The 21,466-nt window shown below is 44.5% G+C and overlaps 1 protein-coding gene across 4 annotated transcripts in view; it reads left to right on the top strand.

Annotated features, from left to right (window-relative positions):
• Window positions 1-17,279, top strand: part of LONRF3 (LON peptidase N-terminal domain and ring finger 3) — a 39,988-nt gene extending 22,709 nt beyond the window's left edge. The window contains exons 6-12 of one of the 4 annotated variants that reach the window (XM_027089433.1): window positions 1,324-1,438; window positions 3,624-3,745; window positions 5,880-6,038; window positions 6,622-6,802; window positions 7,817-7,966; window positions 11,080-11,234; window positions 17,168-17,279. In XM_027089433.1, coding sequence (XP_026945234.1) covers window positions 1,324-1,438; window positions 3,624-3,745; window positions 5,880-6,038; window positions 6,622-6,802; window positions 7,817-7,966; window positions 11,080-11,234; window position 17,168 — 883 coding nt within the window. In that variant the 3' untranslated portion in view covers window positions 17,169-17,279. Of the gene's footprint in view, window positions 1-1,323; window positions 1,439-3,623; window positions 3,746-5,879; window positions 6,039-6,621; window positions 6,803-7,816; window positions 7,967-11,079; window positions 15,730-17,167 lie in introns of those variants that run through there. The other 3 variants (XM_027089431.1, XM_027089432.1, XM_027089434.1) reach the window with 3 other exon arrangements.
• Window positions 17,280-21,466: the final 4,187 nt, after the last annotated feature.

Genomic DNA, 21,466 nt, shown 5'->3' on the forward strand with positions numbered 1-21,466 from the left:
ACGCTTAAAGTATGTGCAGTCTATACCTCTATGTCAATAATACATCTATAAAGCTATTTAAAGAAAAAGCAACACAGGTGGTTCTCACACACAGCAGGGGTTGAGAATCACTGTTCTAACAGAAAAGGCACACTACTGGAAGGGGAAGTCGTGTACCTTTTCTTTTTCCATGTCATCTGCCAACAGTTGGCTGTGTACTCTTAGATCAACCACTTCATCCCCTCTGGATCTCAGTTTCATTCTGATTGGCGGGTTCGATTTTTTTCTCAAGTACTTTTCAGCTCTGATGCTCTGATTCCTCTGTTCAGCCTGGCTGTGCGGGCCAGGCTGCTGGTGCACCTCCTGGCCACACGAGGGCGCTGCGCAGCCTGCAGCCTCTTCCTGTCAACTGAACACTCTTGTGAGGTCAAAATAGGCTGGTCAGGCGTCTTTCCCTTCTCTCTGTCCTCTTGGTGAGTGCGAGCTCCGCTTCTGAAGCATCATCTTCAGCTGCCCCCATCCAGTGGTCCTGCTGCAGGTGAGCCTTTCTTTAAGCAAAATAAATCCATGAATCTCTGAATGTACAGAACCGCTTTTTAAGAGATCCTCAGATTGCTTTGAAAAAATAGACAGCTCCTGCAAAACAATTAAAATAGGATCTAATTAAAGTATGTGTATACATACACATGTATATATGTATGTGTCTGTCTGTCTATCCATCAGTAAGCACATTAATAATATTACTCTGTTGTCCCTAGGAAAATGATCCATCCATATAAAAGGCAGTTATGTTTGTTACAGGTGCAATTTTGAGATCCTTCAGGCTGTAAACATTGCTTAGGTGAAAAATGGAATCAAGGTTAGCAAATAAGCCTAGTCTTTTTCCAGTGTAATATGATATAAAGTACTTAAATATGGGAGTGTGTGTTTGCTTATCTATGTGTTTACATATATTCAGGTGAACAGGTTGGCTGAATATTTTAGAATGGAATCTATTCAAGACACCCTGGGCATTCATCTTCATTTCTCTAGGACCTGACAGGGAAAAAAGTGTGGATGCCCTGGAAGAGACTGACTAGAACTAATGTTACAAAATGATCTAGCTATGTCCTAAATTTTAATAAATGCACAATTTAATGCATTTAAATCCAGCTCAGAAATAAAAAGCAAATGCTTTTCTGAACTGCAACAACAGCAGGGGTTTTTTTTAAAAAAAAAGGAAAAAGAACCACCCCCGCACATAGAATTTCCCAAATAATACTATAACACCTGAACATTGAATAGCTCTGTCTTTCATGTTTGGTCTGATTGCAGTTTTCTTGCCTTCTGATTCCTAAATTTCAGATTATTCTATGAGCCAGTCACAACACCTTGTGGACACACCTTTTGCTTAAAATGCCTTGAAAGATGCCTAGATCACAATGCGAAGTGCCCACTGTGCAAAGATGGTCTTTCGCAGGTAAAACGTTCTTTCTTTCTTGATTGGGTTAGCTTATTGGGAATTGGGTACGAAGACAGCATCCTATTGGATCCCAAGCCACTGCACTGTGCTAGAGCAAAACACCCCCTCAGACCATTTATTTCTCCTGTCTTAGAGCCACCCCTCCCCTCTCCACAAAGTCCTCCAGGGAAATGAGGCAACATCTAGCTTTTTATGAACTGTCAGTAGTGAAATTAATTTGTGTTGGAAACAAAAGTATCAAAATGATGATAAACATGGATTCTTGTTCTAATCCCATCATGGCACCTGATTCACTATCATGTTGGGTGAATCTTTTGTCCTCCCTGGGCTTGGACCAGATGAGCTCCGATGTCCCCTTATCATCAATGTTTATTCTGTGGTTTGAAGAGATCACTCCCAGGTCCCCAGGAAAACCTCACAGACCTTCATTGTGGTCCTTGCCCCACTCCTCAGCTGCCACTGTACTTATTAGCAGACATTTGTCTGCTGGAAAATCTCTGGGGCTTCCAGATTCTCTAAAATGAATCACCCAAACTGCCACCTTTGTCTTTCAAATGGACTTGCTGTAATTTTCTATAGCACAAGCAGATGTGGGCATCCGTCTTGTCCCCCCACCCCAGGGACTTGTGTACCATATTTTACAATCAGTATAAATGTTCCTTGACCCCTGTCATCCCTGAGGAGAGGTTGGAGATGATGCAAGGCTACCTCTAGGTGAATGTAGATCCAGAGGAGTCATGTGTCAAGCTTTCCCAACACCCCAACATTTAAATTAAGGGAAGGGAGTGCAATAATCATCCAGGATAGCCCTGAGGCTGTGTATTGGGCTGCCGGGCAGGGTCAGTGTCATATCTGGCCTAGGTGAAGAGGTGGTATTTGCTGTCCTGATTGTAGGTGAGAAGCCCATGGTCCTTATACTTCAATAATACATTGGTGTTGTGGCAACACTACAACATTCAGATTAACAGAAAGAAGGAAAATCTACCGTTAAAATTTTAGTATGTACCTTTACTGGGTTTTTGTTTCAGCATCAGCGGAGGAGTCACCTCCTTCTTGGAGAGGCTACCTCCTGAGTCATTGCTTTTCCCCAAAGACTGGGACTGGTCAAAGCAGCCGGTTTTTCTGCAGCCAGGCAATGGCAGTGGCTGAGAAGGCATCGTGGAGGCAGAGGCTGTGAGGTCCTGGACTTAGGGGCTAGAAGATATTCCCATCTATCTCTGTGTCTTCGCACAGGGTCACACTTGCACCATTTTCCAGAGAGAGAAATATCTTATTCCGATCATGTTCACTGCGGAATAGGCAGACGTAGCCCGTACTGGGAAAGGAAAAAAATGTCTGAAGCCTGCCGTTTTATACTCAGGAGCTCCCCCTGCTGGGTCTGTGTGGCTGGTTTCCATAGCCAGCAGTTCTCTGCAGATGTTTTCGTTCCCATTGCCTGGTTCACACAAACACCCACTCCTTGCAGATCCCTGGATATGCACGGACTAGGGGGTTTGGGAGGAGAGTAATAGTGACAATTGACAACTGAGCCCGAGTTAGGTTATGAAATCAGGGTTTATAACATAAATCCAGTGATACCTAGACGGTATAATAAAAAAAATAGGCAAATGAAATCACCAGTATCGCTTTTCTTTTTAAAACTAAAGTTAGAGGAGAAAAAACTATGTATAATATATAGACTTGAAATATCCCGAAGCCCAGGCACTGGGGTGGGGTTGGGAGTGGGGCACAGCAGGAAAGGATCAATAATTGAAAATTGCTTTTTAGTTCCCTGAACCTTTTGACCACGGACTTTCAGCATATCCCAGATGGAGACCATTTCTGGGAGCTTATAAACGCAATAGTCAGAAAAAGGAAAGGAAAGGATTTTCTCCCTTTTTTGACAAGAACATGATCTCAATCAATTTCAGCGTTGTAGGAAAGCTATGACATTTTTAAAACTCCATTGCAGGTCTTTTCCCCTTTTTAAAATAATTTTTCTAATTATAAAAGTAATTCATTGCATGTGGGGTTTTTTTAAGCTAAACTCTAACCTCCAGAGAATATATACATTATGATAGTATCAGCTGGGTCTAAATTACTCCCATATGTGGGACATTTAACTGTTCTACTGATTACATCAGAAGTGGTTTGTGTTTTTCTGTTGACTGCATAATATCTAATTGCCTTGTTCCCCGTATAGTGCTTGGCATCCAGAAAATACAGTAAAAATGTCATAATGGAAGAGCTAATAGCTAAATTCCTTCCAGAAGAACTCAAGGAACGAAGAAGGCTTTATGAAGAGGAAATGGAAGAACTTTCTAAGTATGCATATGCACATTGCTGTTTTCAGTTTCACTCATACCAGGTCATAGAACTGAAAGTGTACATTCCCTCCTAACTCCTCATTTAGTGATACCATGTTGGTAGCTTGAAATTGACCACAGTGAGAGTATTTAACACCACAGAAATTGGCAAATGCTGTAACAAGGGCTTACCCGCTCCATCCTCAGAAAGCGAGTTGTTCATTTACCAGCATCCACTGAAGAAACCTAAGCCGAACCACTGACCAGGTCACATATTGGCACTAGTAACTGGGTATCACGGATACCAAATTATTGGAATAATTTAATCAGGGGGGCTTAATGAAGTGCAGTTGACCCTTAAACAACATGGATTTGAACTGCACGGTTCCACTTATGCGTGGGTTTTTTTCAGTAGTAAATATCATAGTCCTACACTATCCGATCCGTGGTTGGTTGAATCCACGAATGCAGAACCGCGGATACAGAGGAACTTCGGATACCGAGGGCGACTCTAAGTCATATGCTGATTTTCAACTGGGCAGAGGGTTGGCGCCCCAACCCCCGTGTTGTTCAAGGGTCAGCTGTATCCAGAAGACGGTTTTCAGGTACATAAGGAGGTTCTATGAGGTTAAGAACTTTGATATCAGCCAGACCTGGGCTTATGATGCAGTTTTGCCACAAAGTGAGTATACTTCATGACCCTAGGCAAGTCACTTACCGTCTCTGGGCCTCAATCTCCTCATCTGTAACTTGGGGATAATAACAGACTTGGACTTGTTATGAAGATCAAATGAGCTAGTGCATAGTAAGCACTTACTAAAAGCAATAGTAAGAATGCTGCTTGTTATTATGCTTCCTCTTCCATCACAGGTATTGTGAGAGGTAGAGAGTAGGGGTGGAGAAAGAAGTAAGGCTCCAAGCTCTCTGCCTGGCCGGAAGAACAACTCACCTAGCAGAAAAAGCAGGAAGGAAATCACTGATTTCTGTCTCTCATACTGCTGACCCCCCATCTCCCCATCCCTGGTGGGATTCTCACAGCATTCTGGGGGCAAAGTTCCCGACGGCAAAAGCTGTTGTGGATTTATGCTCACCCTGTAGAGAACATTTCTAAACTGCCACCAGTTCGTTTGTGCCTCTCACTTTGAATAACACGCTGTGCTGGGGAGCCAGAAATGAAATTGTTCTTTGCTCATTAACATATTAGATCTACTCAAGGCATGTTTATCTTTATTTCTGATTCTTAAGTTCACCTTGAGTCTCTCTGGGCCCTCTTCTCAAATACCATTTAATGTCTGATTGACAAACACTGGAATATACTAGGTGGATTTCTCTTAAAAGGAATCCTAAATTTAATCCTTTTGAGATTTGGGCAAATGATCTTATATATCTATTGGTAAGTTTATGTTCAGATGTCCCTGTATTGGATAAAATAACAGTGATCCAGGAGGAGCTGGCCCGATTGGTGGTTCCCCATCAGGCCATGTGTCTGAGTCTTCATGGGCACATGTTGAGAGGCAGACTCGTAGGTATCGATTTCAGAGCTACTGCACCAGTGTCTCTGGGGGGGTGCAGTGGCCTGTTGTCTGCGTTTAAGGGCCTCCGGTGATTCTGATGCACACACAGGAGTGTTTGAACATCACTGGGCTAGATTACTCTTGCCTCTCCACTGCTCCCTCCTCCTCCCAGCTGGGCCTGCCATGCAGATCCTCTGGGGGCTTTGCAAATATGTGAGATGTTCACGGGGGTCTTGCAGAGATTTTCCCACCATTCCTCTGGAGAGCTGGGTCCACTTTTACCACCCTTCCCCATACTGCCAGCAAGACACCTGGAGAGATTGTTTGGAGTGGAGAGCATGAAAGAAAGAAAGAATAATATGAGGTATAACTATCACCGACAATGTTAAGGTACTAGAGAACTTCATTACCCAAATTAGAATGTGTAGAATGTCAATTTTAATCGTAGCCCTTAGGCTAACCTGTGCACGGGATAATGGGATTCAGCCCACAGCACCAGATGCATTTTAGTATTTTTTATCAGTCTCAACCTGATGTCTCCTTGCCTTCCTGCGGGGGAACCACATGGTGAAATTTGACCAGCCTTTCTGTGTTCTGCTTCAACGCTGTGAGATGCATGTCCTTTGCTCTTCCTGACAGCTTAAATAAGAACGTGCCTATTTTCGTGTGTACCATGGCATATCCCACGGTTCCTTGTCCCCTGCACATCTTTGAGCCTTGTTACCGTCTGATGATTCGTAGATGCATTGAGACAGGCACACGACAGTTTGGCATGTGCCTTGGAGATCCTGTCAAAAGGTAAGTGAGGAGCTATGCAAGTAAAGGGAGGTTGGGTGGAAAGGGTTTTTTGTTTTACTTTGGGGCCCTCCCAGGAGCATTTGTAAGGATCAGGGTCCCTCTGGCCCCTAGTTTACCGTGTGAGAGGCTGCCTGTTTAAAGGAACCCCAGGATCAACCTTTTGTTAAACAGGTGGTATATAGTCTAAAACGTGTTTTATAAGAGTGTGGTCCCTGGAGTCAAACTGCCTGGGTTCATGTTCTGGCTCCATCCTTGGAGCAAGTTTGACTTCGGGCAAGTTACTGAACCTTCGGTGACTCAGTTTCCTTATCTGTAAAGTGGGTACAATAATAGTGCCTACCTCGTTGGGTTTGTTGGGAGGATTGGTGAGTTAATAGTGCACATATGAGCACAGTACAATAAATGGTAGCAGTTACACGTTAAAATTTTTTCTCATACAGGCACTGCCTGTGGTGTTATTGCAGCTATAGACCCTGGGACAGGCAAGAAGGCAGAAGTCCCTCAAGGCCCAACATGGGGTTATAAAAATGGGGGGAGGTGCGCAGGCCAGGGAAACAGCTCATCAAGAATTTACTTTCTTGAGTCCATTCCCCATAAACAGGTTTGCGGAATATGGCTGCATCCTAGAGATCAGAAATGTTCAGTTCTTTGCTGATGGCCGCTCAGTGGTCGACAGCATAGGCAAGAGACGCTTCAAGGTCCTCCATCAGGGCCAGCGGGATGGTTACAACACAGCTGACATCGAATACATTGAAGACCAAAAGGTGAGGGTGGTCAGTGCCACGAATCCTGAAGCCAAGCTAGCCCCGTAGCTTGGCAGACCAAGATGATTGCAGAAGGATTTCTGGGCATGGATGGGGGCCTTGGGATGTCTCACCGATTTGCTGCTGCCACACTGAATGCTGCCAGGCTGCTGTTCGATTGTGGAATGGCAGTGACTGCGCCCCTTGTCTGGGCTTTCCCTGCTTAGTTGCTGATTTATATTCATGCATAAGAGATGCCAAGCCAGGCCAACCCTGGGGCCCATTCAGCATAGGAGTTAGGTCTCTGCCAGGGATACCAAGATCTGGAGCTGGATCTATACATATGTATTTTATTTTTTGCTTTATTTATATTTGAAACCTTTTTCTTTTGAGATAATTGTAGATTCACATGCACATGTCTATTTTTAACTCTGCAGCCTGGCCAAGAGCCCTTCCCAATAATCCATCATCCCATAAGGCAGAAAGATGACATGTCCAGTTAATCCTTGGTTTTCTGAACTAACGGGTAGAAGAAGGGGTAAATAATCCCGTAAGTGTTTATATTTACATTCACTACACAATACAAGATTAATAAACATTTGCTCAACGAATAAATGTATTTGACATGGAAGATAAAGTTACATACGGAGACACAGACACTGCTCCCTCTCTTCCCGGGGAGCAGTGGGAAAGCAGATGTTTAAACAATGAAAAGGAGAGAGGCGTGAACAAGCACAACCTAGTTTAACAGCACGCCTCCACTCAGGCCAGTTAGCATCACTGGTTTTCTATATGTCTGGCTGTTTCAGCTCATTTACCCAGCTGAACCTTTCTCTGTCCTCCACCCTCAGCAATATTTACACACAGTCCATCCTCCGGCTGAGGAGCCTTTCACACACTACACAGGAGAAAGCCAGAAGGGTGAGTCTTCCCGTAGGATGACAGGCTGGATGCTCAAATAGGCAGGTGTCGAAAGGGGCTCTAGGCATGAGGGAGAAGGTACAGAATGCTTCACTTCCACTTTGATACTTTCAGGTTCAAGGAGAGGATTGTGCTGAGCTCATGGGATTACATAACTGTGTCTATGAGCAAGCGTCGTCATGGTTTCATTCACTCAAATCATCTCTGAAGAATCGGATACTCAATCATTTTGGTCCAATGCCAGAGAAAGATGCTGATCCCCAGGTATATAAAAATGTCTCTTTGTAATCAGTCACCCCCACCAGATGAGAGAGCCTGGGGTTTGTGATTAGATGTGTGTGTGGTTTCCACCCAGCAAATTTAGCGTAGAGAGGAAGATGGATCCGAATCGGTCTTGTTCGACTGGGCGGTAGGCATCATGGGTGAGAACAAAAGGACCCCACATCAGAACTGGAGGAACTTTAGTAAAGCAGTAGGAACTTGGATCCAAGATAGGTTTTAAGAGATTAGTTAAGTGAGAGGATGGGAACACAGGCACCATCAACAGAAGAACCTTTAATTGTGAGTCCAGATTCCCACCATGATGATGTGTTAGGGTGACAGGATTCACAAAAGGCCAGGCTTAAGAGAAGGGTACCTAGGGAGCTGAGACCAAAGGCTGCCACTTCCTGGAGGCTTCATAACTCTCTCCCTGATTGCTGCAGGAGCAAGGAGTGAGGAGCTAGGGCCAGCCGCCTTACAGGCTTCCAACTGCAGGATCACAGAAACCTTTCACCCCCAGGTCCCTCCACGCTTAGCCCTGCAGGTCCAGACCCCTGCCATTGTCCTCATCAGGGATGAACAAGTTTTCCTGAGACAACTGACCCAATCCTTAAATTTACCCTTGGCTGAGTTATACTAGAAAAGAGTTCATTAGATTCTACTGGATCAGTCTATTTCCCGGAGGGACAGGTCCATTTGAGAGATCAAGCTGCAGATCTGGAGCTCTCCAGGAAAGTGGAGATAGTTAAGTTTCACCAAGCTTTGTTTGCCTGGTGTACGTCAGGGAATACTCTCTCTAGGACAAGGCTGGAGATATCCTAGTCAAATATTTTCCCACCATCACCTTTCCACATTCTGACCTGGTTCCTACATAATCGCCTCCATAACTTCCTGGATTCTTTCCCTGTACTCATTCCTGACTTTATCACAATAGTAAAATAGAATATGTATATTCTGACTTCCATGCCAAAAAACTGGTCCTACTTACCTCTCTAGCTGTGTGACCTCGGCTAAGTCCTTTCCCCTTTCTGACTTTTTCGCCCATCTCTGAAATGAGGGAGGTAGACGACGAGGTCTCTAAAGTCCCTTCTTCCTCTTGCATTCCGAGGCTGTAAAACACCAGTCTGTTCCCTAATGCGCTGCAGTGTCTTGGTTTCTCTGGGCCACAGAGGTGGCTCCTTTTCCCGCCCCCATTCAAAGGCATCGTGAATGTTGGAGGGAGAAAGGCCATTGCTTCCAGATGATCCAGCTCCTGGCTCTGGGCCACTGTGACTCAGGACTACGGCAGAGCTCTGAGAAGCCTCATGGTCAAGCTGAATGTTCCCCTTCACCTTCTGGAAAGCATTCTCCCCTAGTCAGGCAGAAGATAGCGATCAGCAGTGGTAACAGCATCTTCCACAAGACAAAGCACAGGTGCCACTGTGTGATTCATAAGGGCTCAGTGACACAGAAAGCCGAAATCTTGGGTTTCATTTCACTTCTTACTAGGACTGTTGCTTTGGCCGCAGCAGCAGCAGAAAAAATAAAACCCATCCAGTTTGATCGAGTCAATGCTGTAGCCCCAGTGGTCCCATTAATAAGAATGTTCTAAGCCTCTGCAGGAGGTTTCCTAGGAACCACCACATGTGTTCACATCAGCTTAAACATCTTTGTTAATGATCCTGGGAAATACAGTTCAGGATATGGCAGTCTAACATTCAGAACTCATCATAGGAGGGATAACACGTTACAGACTGCAGCGAGGGACAAAAAGAATCCAAATGGAGCTAGAGGCACAGAGAAGCAAAGAGGCAGTGAAGGTTGTGGGAGAATCAGGTGACCAGTTTGGAAGCAAACAATCCCGCGTGTAGAATGTGGTTCTCTGCGGTCCTAAAGCCAACCTTCTGAAGGGTGTGGGCAGAAAGCTCATTCGGGGCTTAGTAGGAAATTAAGTCACCAATGTCTGCAACGTGTACCTGGGACGCTGCTGACACACAGAATTTTGGTGCAGGATCACTGTAGGACAGGAAAGCTCTTTATTAGAGGAATCCTGGGATGGAATATATTTCTATGTGACTGTGTTTTCCAATTGGAATTTTTGCAAAGTGGGATCGCTGTGCTTTGGGGCTGTGAATCATAGGCTCTGGTTTTAGGGGAGAAGCTAGCCGTGGCCCCGTTTAGTGAGCTGGCATATGTGGACTCTGTTGCCTTCAGCCAGAAACAGGGAAATGGAGGTAAGAGACATGCAAAGCCTAAGGGGTCATGAGAACTGAAGACCCATATGCTCTATGCATCAGGCCAAAGGGCCTAAACAGAATCTAAGAGGTGGAAGAGGCTGAGTAGCTGTCTCTCAGTATCCATGGGGGTTTGGTTCTAGGAGGCCCCATGGATACCAAAATCCCTTCTATAAAATTATGTAGTGCAATGAGTACAGTCAGCCCTCTGCATCTACAGGTTTCACATCTACAGATTCAACCAACCAGTTTTGATCCATAGTTGGTTGAATCCATGGATATGGAGGGCCGACTGTAGTAGATAGTTCAGCTTGTAAAATCACACTGGCTAGAAGGTATGGTGTATTTGTTAGGAAACTGATGTGTTTGCTTTAATCACTACCAAAAATAACTGTAGCTTAAACTAGATAGAGAGTGTAAGTCATAGAGATGGAGGGCTGGGGCATCCCTGTTCCGTGAGATCATTCAGACCCAGGCTCCTTCCTGACAAAGCCCTTTGAGTGTTGCCCTCATCCTCCTGATGGAAGAAGACTGATCATCAGCATGTCTGTGTTCTAGCTAGGGGAAGGGGAGGGAAAGAGGAAATGAGGGCGCATGCCCCTTTCCCAGAGCATGGCCTAGAAGTCACACTTACCACTGCCTTTTACATCTCCTTAGCCAGGACTTTGTCTTATGGCCTCACCTAGCTGCAAGGGAGGCTGAGAAACGTAGCCTTCCCACCCCCACCCCCTGGGTGGCTGTATGCCCAGCTAAGATAAAGGGAAATAGAGATGGGGGGTAATTAGCAGTCCTTGCCACACACGGAAGCAGTTCCACCTGGGATGTTTCCTGGCAACTTTGGAAGCCTACAGGCTAGGATCACCTCCACAGGAATAAGACGAACCCATTGCATTTCTCTTGCAGATCAACCCCAATGGCCCGGCCTGGTGCTGGTGGACATTAGCGGTTCTTCCACTGGAAAGCCGAGCTCAGCTCCCGTTCCTAGCCATGAGGTCCCTAAAGGACAGACTGAACGGTATTCGGCGAGTCCTGGCCTTTATATCCCGAAACCAAAACTAGTGAGTGGATTGCTGAAAAGGAGCTCCCACGCTCCCCTCACCACCATGGGGGAGTCGTCTTGTAAATACACCTAACTGCAATAACATCTTAGAAGGAAGCATCAAACAGAGGCATTAGCGTGCTATTGATCAGAAAGAGATTAAGTAGAAAGACCAAAAGAATGTGATCTGTTTGAAACTTTCTTTCTTAAGATGCTTCTTGACATGCTGCACAACTACATGCACAGCAGAGGTTGTTTAAGAGCCCAGAAGAAAAAAAATTTTTTTTTGATTTTGACGTAAAATTTTCTCAAAGTTTAAAGTGATTTTGCTTTAATTTTCTGTCTTTCATAGACGAATGACTGTGTGGTTGAAATGTGATGCCCAGTTACTAATCATGTTGCTGCATTATTTCACTGACTTTTGAGGTGTCATTCCAAATGGTTCATATTTTATATAGCGTTGTGTAAAATAATGTTCATACATCCTTCTGTATTAATAATTTATTTTCTGCACTACCATATCCTTTTTTTCTACATGTATGTTTGTAACTATTTAAGTGTGCATTACTGAAAAATACTGCTTTATTTATTGATGTGGTTTACCATGTACCTAGGGGGAAGTAACAATACTAGAAATGTGCAATTTTTGCTTTAACAGTTTTTGCTACATTTGATCCCAGTTCTTGAACCATTTTTGTATCTATCCAATTGGATGCTTAAAGGAAGTTCAGAATCATGCCAAGATCATCTATCCTTACAGATTCTATTTTGCTTTCAGTTTGAATCCAACAATATAAAATACTTAAGGGATTTGGCATAGGTTGTGGAATAAGCCAGGGTACAATAAAAGTAATCCATTTTCTATGTGTCATACAGAGCCAGGATGAAGGAATTATTTTCCTGGAATCAAGAGATGAATTAGAGGAGTGTCTTCTATTACAATCTCTTATAGGCATTTATTTCAGCAATCTAATTACATCTTAATTTCTCCCCAGGGCAGTTAGTAATGGGACTTTCAGGCAGGATAATACTTAACCCTTCAGAGGTAATGGTTTTCAGTCTGGCGTGTCACAGCCATGCCCAGCTAGCCTCCATACCTCACCTCTTCTCAGGGTTCTGAGGATCAGGGCCTGGCTAGCGTGTGTGCAAACACTTGATGAAGGACGGTTCATTATTAAAAGTGTAAAGAAGCCAGGAAAGAGGGTAGAACCCTTTAAGAAACCCTCAAACTATCTTTTTGGCTTTTAAATCTTTTCAAAGGAAGCAATTAATCCATGATTTTATCTAAACACGGTCTTTCCTCCTCACTGAGATGGGCCAAAGATTTCAATACAGGGGAAGAATAGTGGTAAAGGGGGTAAGAGTGAGGTCTTGTTTAGCTTGCTTAGTGCCAGTTTGATTTCTTTAGTGCCAGGACAACCTGAAAACAGGAGTGTTATAATGACAGAGTGAAAAGATTAGGACAGCGAAGAAGTGAATCGTGTTGTTCCTACCTTCACGCAAATTATCCTCCCCCCATGTGACTCTGGACAGCTGCAGTGCGAGACTCCCACACAGCCCATCCACTCTGTTCCCGCTAGAGGTTAATGCCTCAGGTAATCAGTCTGGCTTCTTCCATCACCACCTGTGGCCAGAAACAGAAAAGGGAGAATGAGATGATCCAGGCAACAAAAAAGAGATTCATGTAAGCAGAAACCAAATAACCTTTTCTGCACTTTCTTAATGAACACCGTGTTGTCAGAACATTATGTTACCAGGTTTGATGTTTGGAGCCCAGCTGGGCTGGTAAAGAATGGAAGCATAGGTGTGGTTACTGCCTAAGCAAACTCTACAAGGCTCAGGTAGGAGGAAATGAAAGGCTCCCTCTCCCACCTGGTGCCCAACCATGTGGTCATAACACAGTCCTAGGACAGTAATTTCCTACTGTCTAGTGTAAATGCAAGAAAGAAAAGGGTCATAAGTGTCTTGGATTGCTAGATGTGTTACTTTTGTGATTTCAGTTTTTCTGAGCACCAGTTTGTCAACTAGCAAGTGGTGGGGATAAATACTGCATGTAGGGTTCTTATAACATTACATGAGATAATATATATACATCACTTAGCATAGTGCCTAGCACATAGGAGTCATTCAACAAATAGTAGCTACGATTAGATTATTCATAGTTACAAATATCATCAGGGGACTACATTGGCATAAAACCCTGCCTTTACACACAATACCCATTTCCAATTCCTTTAAACTTGGTTGGGGGAATCCACACCTCTGATTTTCAGACCATAACTTGATGAAATATTTACATGTAATGCCTTTGAGAGTCAAGTCTGTTTGGGAAAATGAAAAGACTGGAAAACAAATTAGGGTCAGAGATAAGGGAGAATCCCATACCAGCAAGTTTTTCCTCTTTCAAGAGGGCTAAAAATTAGTGTTGTTTGGAGGTCTAGAATTTCTGATATAACGAAAGCCTTAAGTTCTAGCTCCATTAGAATAACCATCTCATCACTTCCTGCTCTCCAAAATGTATAAAATTCCACATCATAGAATATTTCGCGTTGATAAGAGAGGACCTAACTCCAGCAAATGTAGCTTGGCTAGGCAGAATTGCACTTTTCTCTCAGTAGCCTGGATACACATTTGGACTGTTTTACAGCAAGCTTTTGTTTCAGTAGTGGTGGGAGGCAAAGTGCAAGGCTAAGCCTTGGCTTTCTTTGATATGTACTTGAATGGGGTAATCAGTTGGACATGACTATTTCACTACTTGTAAATTGATTTTGCTGCAAAGCTTGGGAATAAAGAGTATATACAGGAAAAACATAAAGTTAAATCTAGGCCAGAAGGACAAGACTTCCCCCTTGGTAGTTAGTGCCATTTATTCAGCTAATTTTCCTGTTTATTGTGATTTACCTAGTCTTTTCCTAGTAGGTTATTTTCTGTGTGTGTGTATGTGTGTGTGTGTGTGTGTGTATGTATATAGATGTGTGTGTGTGTGTGTGTATGTATATAGATGTGTGTGTGTGTGTATGTATATAGATGTGTGTGTGTATATATATATATATATGAGTGTGTTTGTGTATATATGTACATGTGTGTATATATATTAGGTACCAAGCAGACATTATGCCTTTCTGCTTTGTACTGTACTATTGCTGCTAGCTAATAACCAGCAAAATGTAGAAAATGAAAAATGATAAAACTAATTTTCTGTAGACAACTTGGAGAAAAGAGTGCTTGCTCCTTACTCAGTGGGGTAGAGAACTGACTGTGTCAACAGTTTGCCTTTTCTGAAGGCCGACTGCTTCTAGCCCCTTGCTGCTGCAGCATGCTGGGACTCATGGAATCACTGCACATGTGGCCCTTCCAGTTCTGCCTGTGGAGCCGGACTGGGCTCAGATAGTCCCATGTCGCTGGCTGTTGGAGCAGTGGAGCTCTGAGGCTGGTTCACAGCACTCAGAAGTCTCTTACTGTCAATAGATCGCATACTGTTGATAGACTGGAACCCGCTGGGGGCTGTGTTTCCCCTCACCAACCCCATTTCCAAGATGGGAGTTTTATTCAGGGACTCATTCCTTGAGTTCCCAACATGTTGACTTTGCATCCATTTCTGTTTCCTAAGGCAGAATCATAGCAGAGATATGTAATCGAGATGCAAATAGAAGGCAGCCCAAATAAGGGAAAAGGACAGATTTTCAGCCCATTCTTGGGCTTGAGGAATGAGGTTTTGATTTGATAGAAGACAGTTCTGAGAAGCAGCCAGCTGCATGGGCTGCAATTTGTGGCCTTTCCTGAGTGCAGAAAGAAGGAAAAGGAGCCAAGTAAAATGTACACGTTTGGTTCCTCTTAGAATGATAGCTCCCACTGTTCGACTATTTAATAATCTGGATTATGCACATCCAGAGGTGAAATGAAGACATTTTCCTTTACAAATGGGTATTTTCAAATGAGCTAAATTAACCTTGAGAGAGAAGTGCCTGTAATCTCTGTTCCTGGTGTCATTTTCAAGCTTTTGCTTCGTGACTGTGTAGCCATTTAAAGTTTACAAAGCAACACTGTAGCTTATGCATCATTTTAAAACTTGCTTGACATTTATCTATAGTCAAAGCAAAAATAATAAACAACAACAAAATCAAAGGAGAGCAAATAGTTCAATGTGGCATCGTAAGCTTATTAGATAAACTAGTTCCGTCATTTTATGCAGTTCCCAGTAATGCCAGGATTAAAATATCCAGCAAGCCATTTAAACAGTGGCAAATGTGTCTTTGTGTTTGTAATTACAGTTGTTTGTTAAGCAGCCATTTTACTCTTGCACTGTAATGAGCTGAAAGGGGAATTAAGATAATGCTTTTTTTTCCTTCCCATATTGCTATTCAACTACCTCTATATGCTTGATGTCTCTTTGTGGTCTTCTTTCCTCTAAATCTGTACAAAAGAAGTTTCAGCTCGTCTATGTTGTAATAACAATGTGATATAGACAGTCTCTGTGAAAGCTTGTTGTTCATTAAAAAATGTTTCCTGTTGTCTCACTTCGTATCTAACACAACTCTACCCATACTTTAGGGCAAGAATTGCCCAAATAACTTCAGTTTTTTGGTTTTTTTTTTTTACGTGGGCCTCTCACTGCTGTGGCCTCTCCCATTGCGGAGCACGGGCTCCGGATGCGCAAGCTCAGCAGCCATGGCTCACGGGCCCAGCCGCTCCGCGGCATGTGGGATCTTCCCGGACCGGGGCACGAACCCGTGTCCCCTGCATCGGCGGGCAGACTCTCAACCGCTGCGCCACCAGGGAAGCCCAGTATCTTTTTGATGGAAGCTGAATAGAAAGGAAAGGGATCAGAACATCTATTTTGTTCTTGTTCCTATTGGTTGTAATACACTTGACCAGGAGATCTTCCAAGGAAATAGACCTGCACTCAGAAAGCAAGCTCTTATGTACGTGACAGTGAGGCAGGTGTGAACTGATTAAACTAATTGTTTAAAAATGCACCAGAAAAGCTTGTTGTTACTAATTATATTGAACCTTTTTGCTAATAATCTGCCCCTACTTTATTTGTCAATCCATTCATATATTGAGTTTGCTTAAAGCAGAGCGCACTACCTACTCTGTTTTCTTTGGCATGATAAAATGTTCATGAAAGCAAATTACACGTTTTATTTCAATTAAATGGTTTCTCAACAATAGGCTAAAGCTAAGGCCCACAGCATGAACCCTTTGACGGGAAAATTGGTAAAATTGACTAGGGCAATGAGCAGTGTCGACTGAGCTGACTGTGGCACGAGAGCTTCAGCAATATCTCACCTCCTTTACAGTACAGATGTTAGTCTCGTGCCGTTGAGGACTTCACACAGGTTCTATTTTACCACTGAAGAAAAAAAGACATAGGAGTAAAACAATTTAAAAAAAAATGATAGAACACTCCACTTGGGCCTGACCTTGTTCTTTGTAACAGGATCTTTCGGGTAGTTGAGAAAAATCAGAACTCCTGCCAACCAGGGCCCAAAGGGGACGCTTGGCTCTGTTGGACTTCGCCCTTCTGTGCCTCGTCTGCTACTGTCTGGTTCTCATGAGATAGAGCACACGCTGGCCAAAGGCACAATCTTCCCTCCGAGGCAGTTCTTCTGCCCAGAATGCCTGCCTAATCCTTTCTGGAGAACTGGATTGGATCATCGAAAAAGAAGGTCTTGTTTGAGCGAAGCCAAAGCCAACACTTGCTGCTTCCTCTCCTCTGGGATCCACCCTTTGAGTTCTCCAGGGCCAGAGATGCCTCCCTAGAAGGAACTCCCAGTCTCAAAATAAGATAGGAGCAAGAGAAGGGAAGGACAAATGCCCTAAATCCACAGGCTCTCAGATGTTTAAACATTTCCTTCCCCTCTTACGTTTTATGAGTTCTTAACTCCAGGAGGGGCTGAGGTGGGATGGGAAGGGGGTGGTGTCAATACTTTCCATATTGGCTTCTTCCAGGCAATGCAGAAGCTTCCCAGCCAGACTTGTCCATGGTCAGCCCAGTGCAGAGCCATGCCTTGGTCAAGGCAGAAGAGCGGAGGCCCCAAGGAGCCCTGCTTCTGGATCTCGGAGCCCACCTCTCCCACCCTTTGTTTCTGCCGATTTCCCCATTTCAACTGATCCTCCCATTGACTGGCCACCCATGTTTACTGTCCTCTTATACACATGTATTAGCCAGTGTCATCGTTGCATTAGAAAGCCCTGAAAAACCCTTTCCTCTGCTTATTGAAGTGTTGCCCTCTAGCCCTCCAGCCCTCCTGCAGAACACCACCTACCTCCCAGTAAGGCAATATCAACAATTTCTGGATACCACAAGGGCAATGAAATTAAGTAAGTCCCCAAATAGCTTACTTAACAGAAGTTCAGTTTCGCTATAAAAATCTTGCTTCTCTTGGATATTAGAGGTGCATTATGGAAATACTCAGCACGGTCTCGGGAACAGGGGAGATCACTGCCCCCTTTGACCCATCAGGACGCCCATTGCCACACCTGGCGTGCAACTGCATTCTCAGGACCACGTACTCCTCCTGCAAGCCCCAGTGAGCACTTTCGTAAGAGGACCAGGGAGGAGGGCTAGGGAAGCATGAAGTCCACAAATGGAGTTAAGCTCTTCAGTTCCGGCAGTCTACAGGGATGAGTTCCAACTGGTGGGAGGGAAGGAGGGAGGGAAAGAAGGGTGTGGAAATGGTTAATCATGACAAATGAAGTGACTTCCTTTTCACCGCCTTCTAGACAGAACTTCAGGCATCCTCTTCTCATGGTGACTGGATTTGATCTTCCATCCTGATTGGGGATGCCACTTATGTCCAAACCAAGACTGCAGTCATGTCTTCAGGAAGCAATGACTGTCATGTTCTTAAACCTTAGGCATTCAAAGACCCTGCTAACATGCACTGAGTGTCTCCTGCATGCCACGCTCTTTTCTAGGTTTTTAAATATTTAGCTTCTTGTGGGATCCTCCCTATGATCTAGGAAGTAGATCTCTAGTTCCATGTTACAGGGGAGTAAACTGCAGCACAGGGTGGTTACGTTACTTACCTAGGGTCATACAGACTAAAACCTGGGCAATGTGATTCCAGAGCCTACACCCTTAACCAGAATTATGAGCTGCCCACCATGCGGTGCTACGGACCCAGGAGAACAACTCAGCTGCTGGATACTCGGTTGGGGAACCTGCAGTAAGGGGGACGGCAAAAGAGCAGCTCCCATTTACCGAATGTGAACAATGTGCTGCGTGCTGTGCTTCACATTGTCTTGTTTGGTCCTGAGGTAGGTGCTGTTGTCACCCATCATTTACAGAGGAGGATGCTGCGGTTCGGAGAAATAAAGCAACTTGTTGAAGGCCACGCAGCTGGGCGGCAGGGAGGCTGGGCTTGGGATCCAGGCTGTCTCACTCCACAGTTGTTAGACTGCGTCTCACGAAGCCCACCGCCCTCACTTCTCGGGCCTTGGGTTTGCTGTATTCCCACCACTGCCTCCCCACCCCCACCAACAGACACTTATCTACCTTAACAGGAAGACCAGAAGCAAGAGACTTCAAGGTTGGTTCGTAGGTCCAATAATCCCATCAAGTGCCTGGTCCACTTCCATCTTTCCTGAATGTTTTTAAAGCCTCATTATTAATGAAACAGCTTCACAAAGAAAAGAAGGCTGTCTACCTAATCCTTCCCACTGGGGGCCAGATGCCTGAAGCAGGGGGGTTTGTTGGCCATCAGTACAGGACTATAAATCCACAGATGAAGGGATTTTTTAAGTAGAATAAGGTACTTTGAATTCTCCCTGGAACAGGTTGTGACATCTTACTGGTTCCCTCATTAATTATGAATTAAATAAAATCTTTGACGTGTGTTCAAAAATAAGTGGAAAGGGGGGGGTCTTCTGATGCTCACCTCTACTTCAAAGTTCAGATGGGAGGGTGTTCACCAGAGGCCTTTCTGCCTATAGGAACTGGCAGTAAAATAGAGGCTCAGCGACAGTGGTAATTCTTAGTCCAGGCCCTGCAAGGGCAGTAGCACCTCCGACTCATTCACTTGTTAATGGAACAAGTATTTACAGGACACATTATATGCTAGGCACTGGGCTACAGAGAAGAACACAACATGTCTGTTTCCTTGAGAGGCTCACAGCCTAGGGAAGAAAACACAGAGCATCATACAGAGCATTACTTTCCTCAAAGGAAAATCACCTAATCTTGCTTGGGGAGGTATTCAGGGAAGGCTTCCTGGAGGAGGTGGTGCAGAAGCTGAATCCTGAAGGACGAGAAATTTTCCAGGTGAAAGAGTGGAGGGGTTGAAGAACATTCCAGGCAGAAGAAACACATGAAAAAAATCTAGTGGTCCATCAGCCAATCGTGTGGAATATTGTGAGCAGTTCAGCCTGGCAGAGCACAGGGTTCAAGGCACGGTGGTTCCTGACAGGGAAACAGGGCCCAGTGCCAAACACTTTTGTTTTATCCTGATTGAAACCACCAGCTGCTCTCTTGCAGGGCTAGCGTGTGAGACCCCAGCCTGCCAGCCAAGTCAGGGTTCGTGGGGTAACCGCCACGGGAGTCCTCTCGGCACAGCCTGACTCCTGCTGCTGAGCCCAGGAGCCCCATTAGGGTTTGGACGAGAGAAAGAGAAGTGAGGGTTTGTGGGTTTGACATGCTTTGCGGAGTGATTGGAACCTTCAGAAGTGGGGAGGCCAGGGTGGAGTGGGGAAAGAAAGGAGTTGGCAGGGCTGGAGTGAGGGTTGTGATTTATAAGACCTGAAGGCTTTGGGACAATGGGCCCAGATGAATCTCTTCACCTTGATCAACCAAACATAAGCCAGGGCCCCGGCTGTGGGCCGCTGGAGCTGGCTCATCCTGGCTCACAAAAGCCAACCGTTATGATTTCAGAAATTTTACAAGGCGGTTGTTAAACACGGCCATTATTTTAAAACAAGTTATATAAACTTAAAATTAAATACATTACGTTAAAAACAAAGTAATGGATACTCAAAGTTTATCACTTCCTAATTGTTGTACTACTTTTCATTCTCATCAGTGACGTCAGGTTGGCAGCCAAAACCAGCCATGGTGTGTGCTGTACAGCACACTGGAAGTTAGGGGTCCTCTCCCAGGGAGCCGTTTGCTACATTTTTACCAGCACAGCACTGGCTCTGGGTCTTTTTCCTTTCTCCAACTCTCAGCTTACCCCCAATGCCAATAGCTGTTTTCAGGAAAATGCAATCCTGAAAACTAATTCATGTGGACATGCAAAGTTCTAGGAGTCCAGATTTCTGGTTTGGGCTCTTAGATAATTTATTCGTGCTTTAACAGAGTCTTCTGGGGACGCCAAGATGGTGTGATCGACAAAACATTTTCAGACCAACCTTTTCAGCGGCTGTTGAAATGGACGTAATAGATCCCCTCTATGCTTTTGTTTGAGGTCATCCCTCCACACTCACCCCCTTCAAACCACAAGCCTGAAACTATTCCCCCGGCCTAGGATTTCTGTGGAATTAAGCAGCTGAATCCTCATCATTCATCCCACTAAGGTCATGACAAAATGGACTGACAGGTCCTCAGCCCAGGAGATCCCAGCTAGAGAGATTCACTTTTACCACCACTACACAAGGGTAAATAATAATAATAATAATAACAGAAGCAGGTAATGTATATTGAGTGCTTACTATGTACCAGGCAGTGCACTTTAGTGCTCACAAGAGTTCTGGAAGGCAAATACCATTACCATCCCCATTTTATAGAAGAGGAAACTGAGGTTCAGAGAGGTTAAGGAACCTGCTCAAAGGCACAGAGCAATCAAGCTGTGGAGGGAGATAGGAATCCAGGCAGTCTGCTTCCAGAGTGCTGCTTTCTCACCATGGCAGGGAGCTTTCTCCCATCAAAGGTGTCCTCATGGCTCTTCCCCTGGCTTGGCTGGGACTCATCCTCTCCTCTCTCTGACCAGCTTATTCTCTCTCCCTGCCCACTACAGGATGGCACACCTAGGGGCTTAGATGTATGGCTGAACTTGACCATTAAGTGAGAAAATCAGAGAAGCTGAGAAAGTGCCAGACCACTTCCATTTTATGATCCTTCCAATGTATTAAAACAAACAAAAATATGAGGAAATGCCAAAGATAAGGTCACAAAATTTGTGGTAACACATTCACACATTTAATACAGAGCTTAATGCAATATAATTTTGCTATTCACAAGAGAAGTGGGGAGTTTGTTCAACGAGGATAGAGTTTATTTTGCAAGATTAAAAAGTTCTAAGAATCTGTTGCGTG

This window comes from Aethalodelphis obliquidens, unplaced genomic scaffold, assembly GCF_003676395.1.
Source record: "Aethalodelphis obliquidens isolate GAN/ISIS:26980383/991018 unplaced genomic scaffold, ASM367639v1 scaffold66, whole genome shotgun sequence".
NCBI classification, from domain to species: Eukaryota; Metazoa; Chordata; class Mammalia; order Artiodactyla; family Delphinidae; genus Aethalodelphis; species Aethalodelphis obliquidens.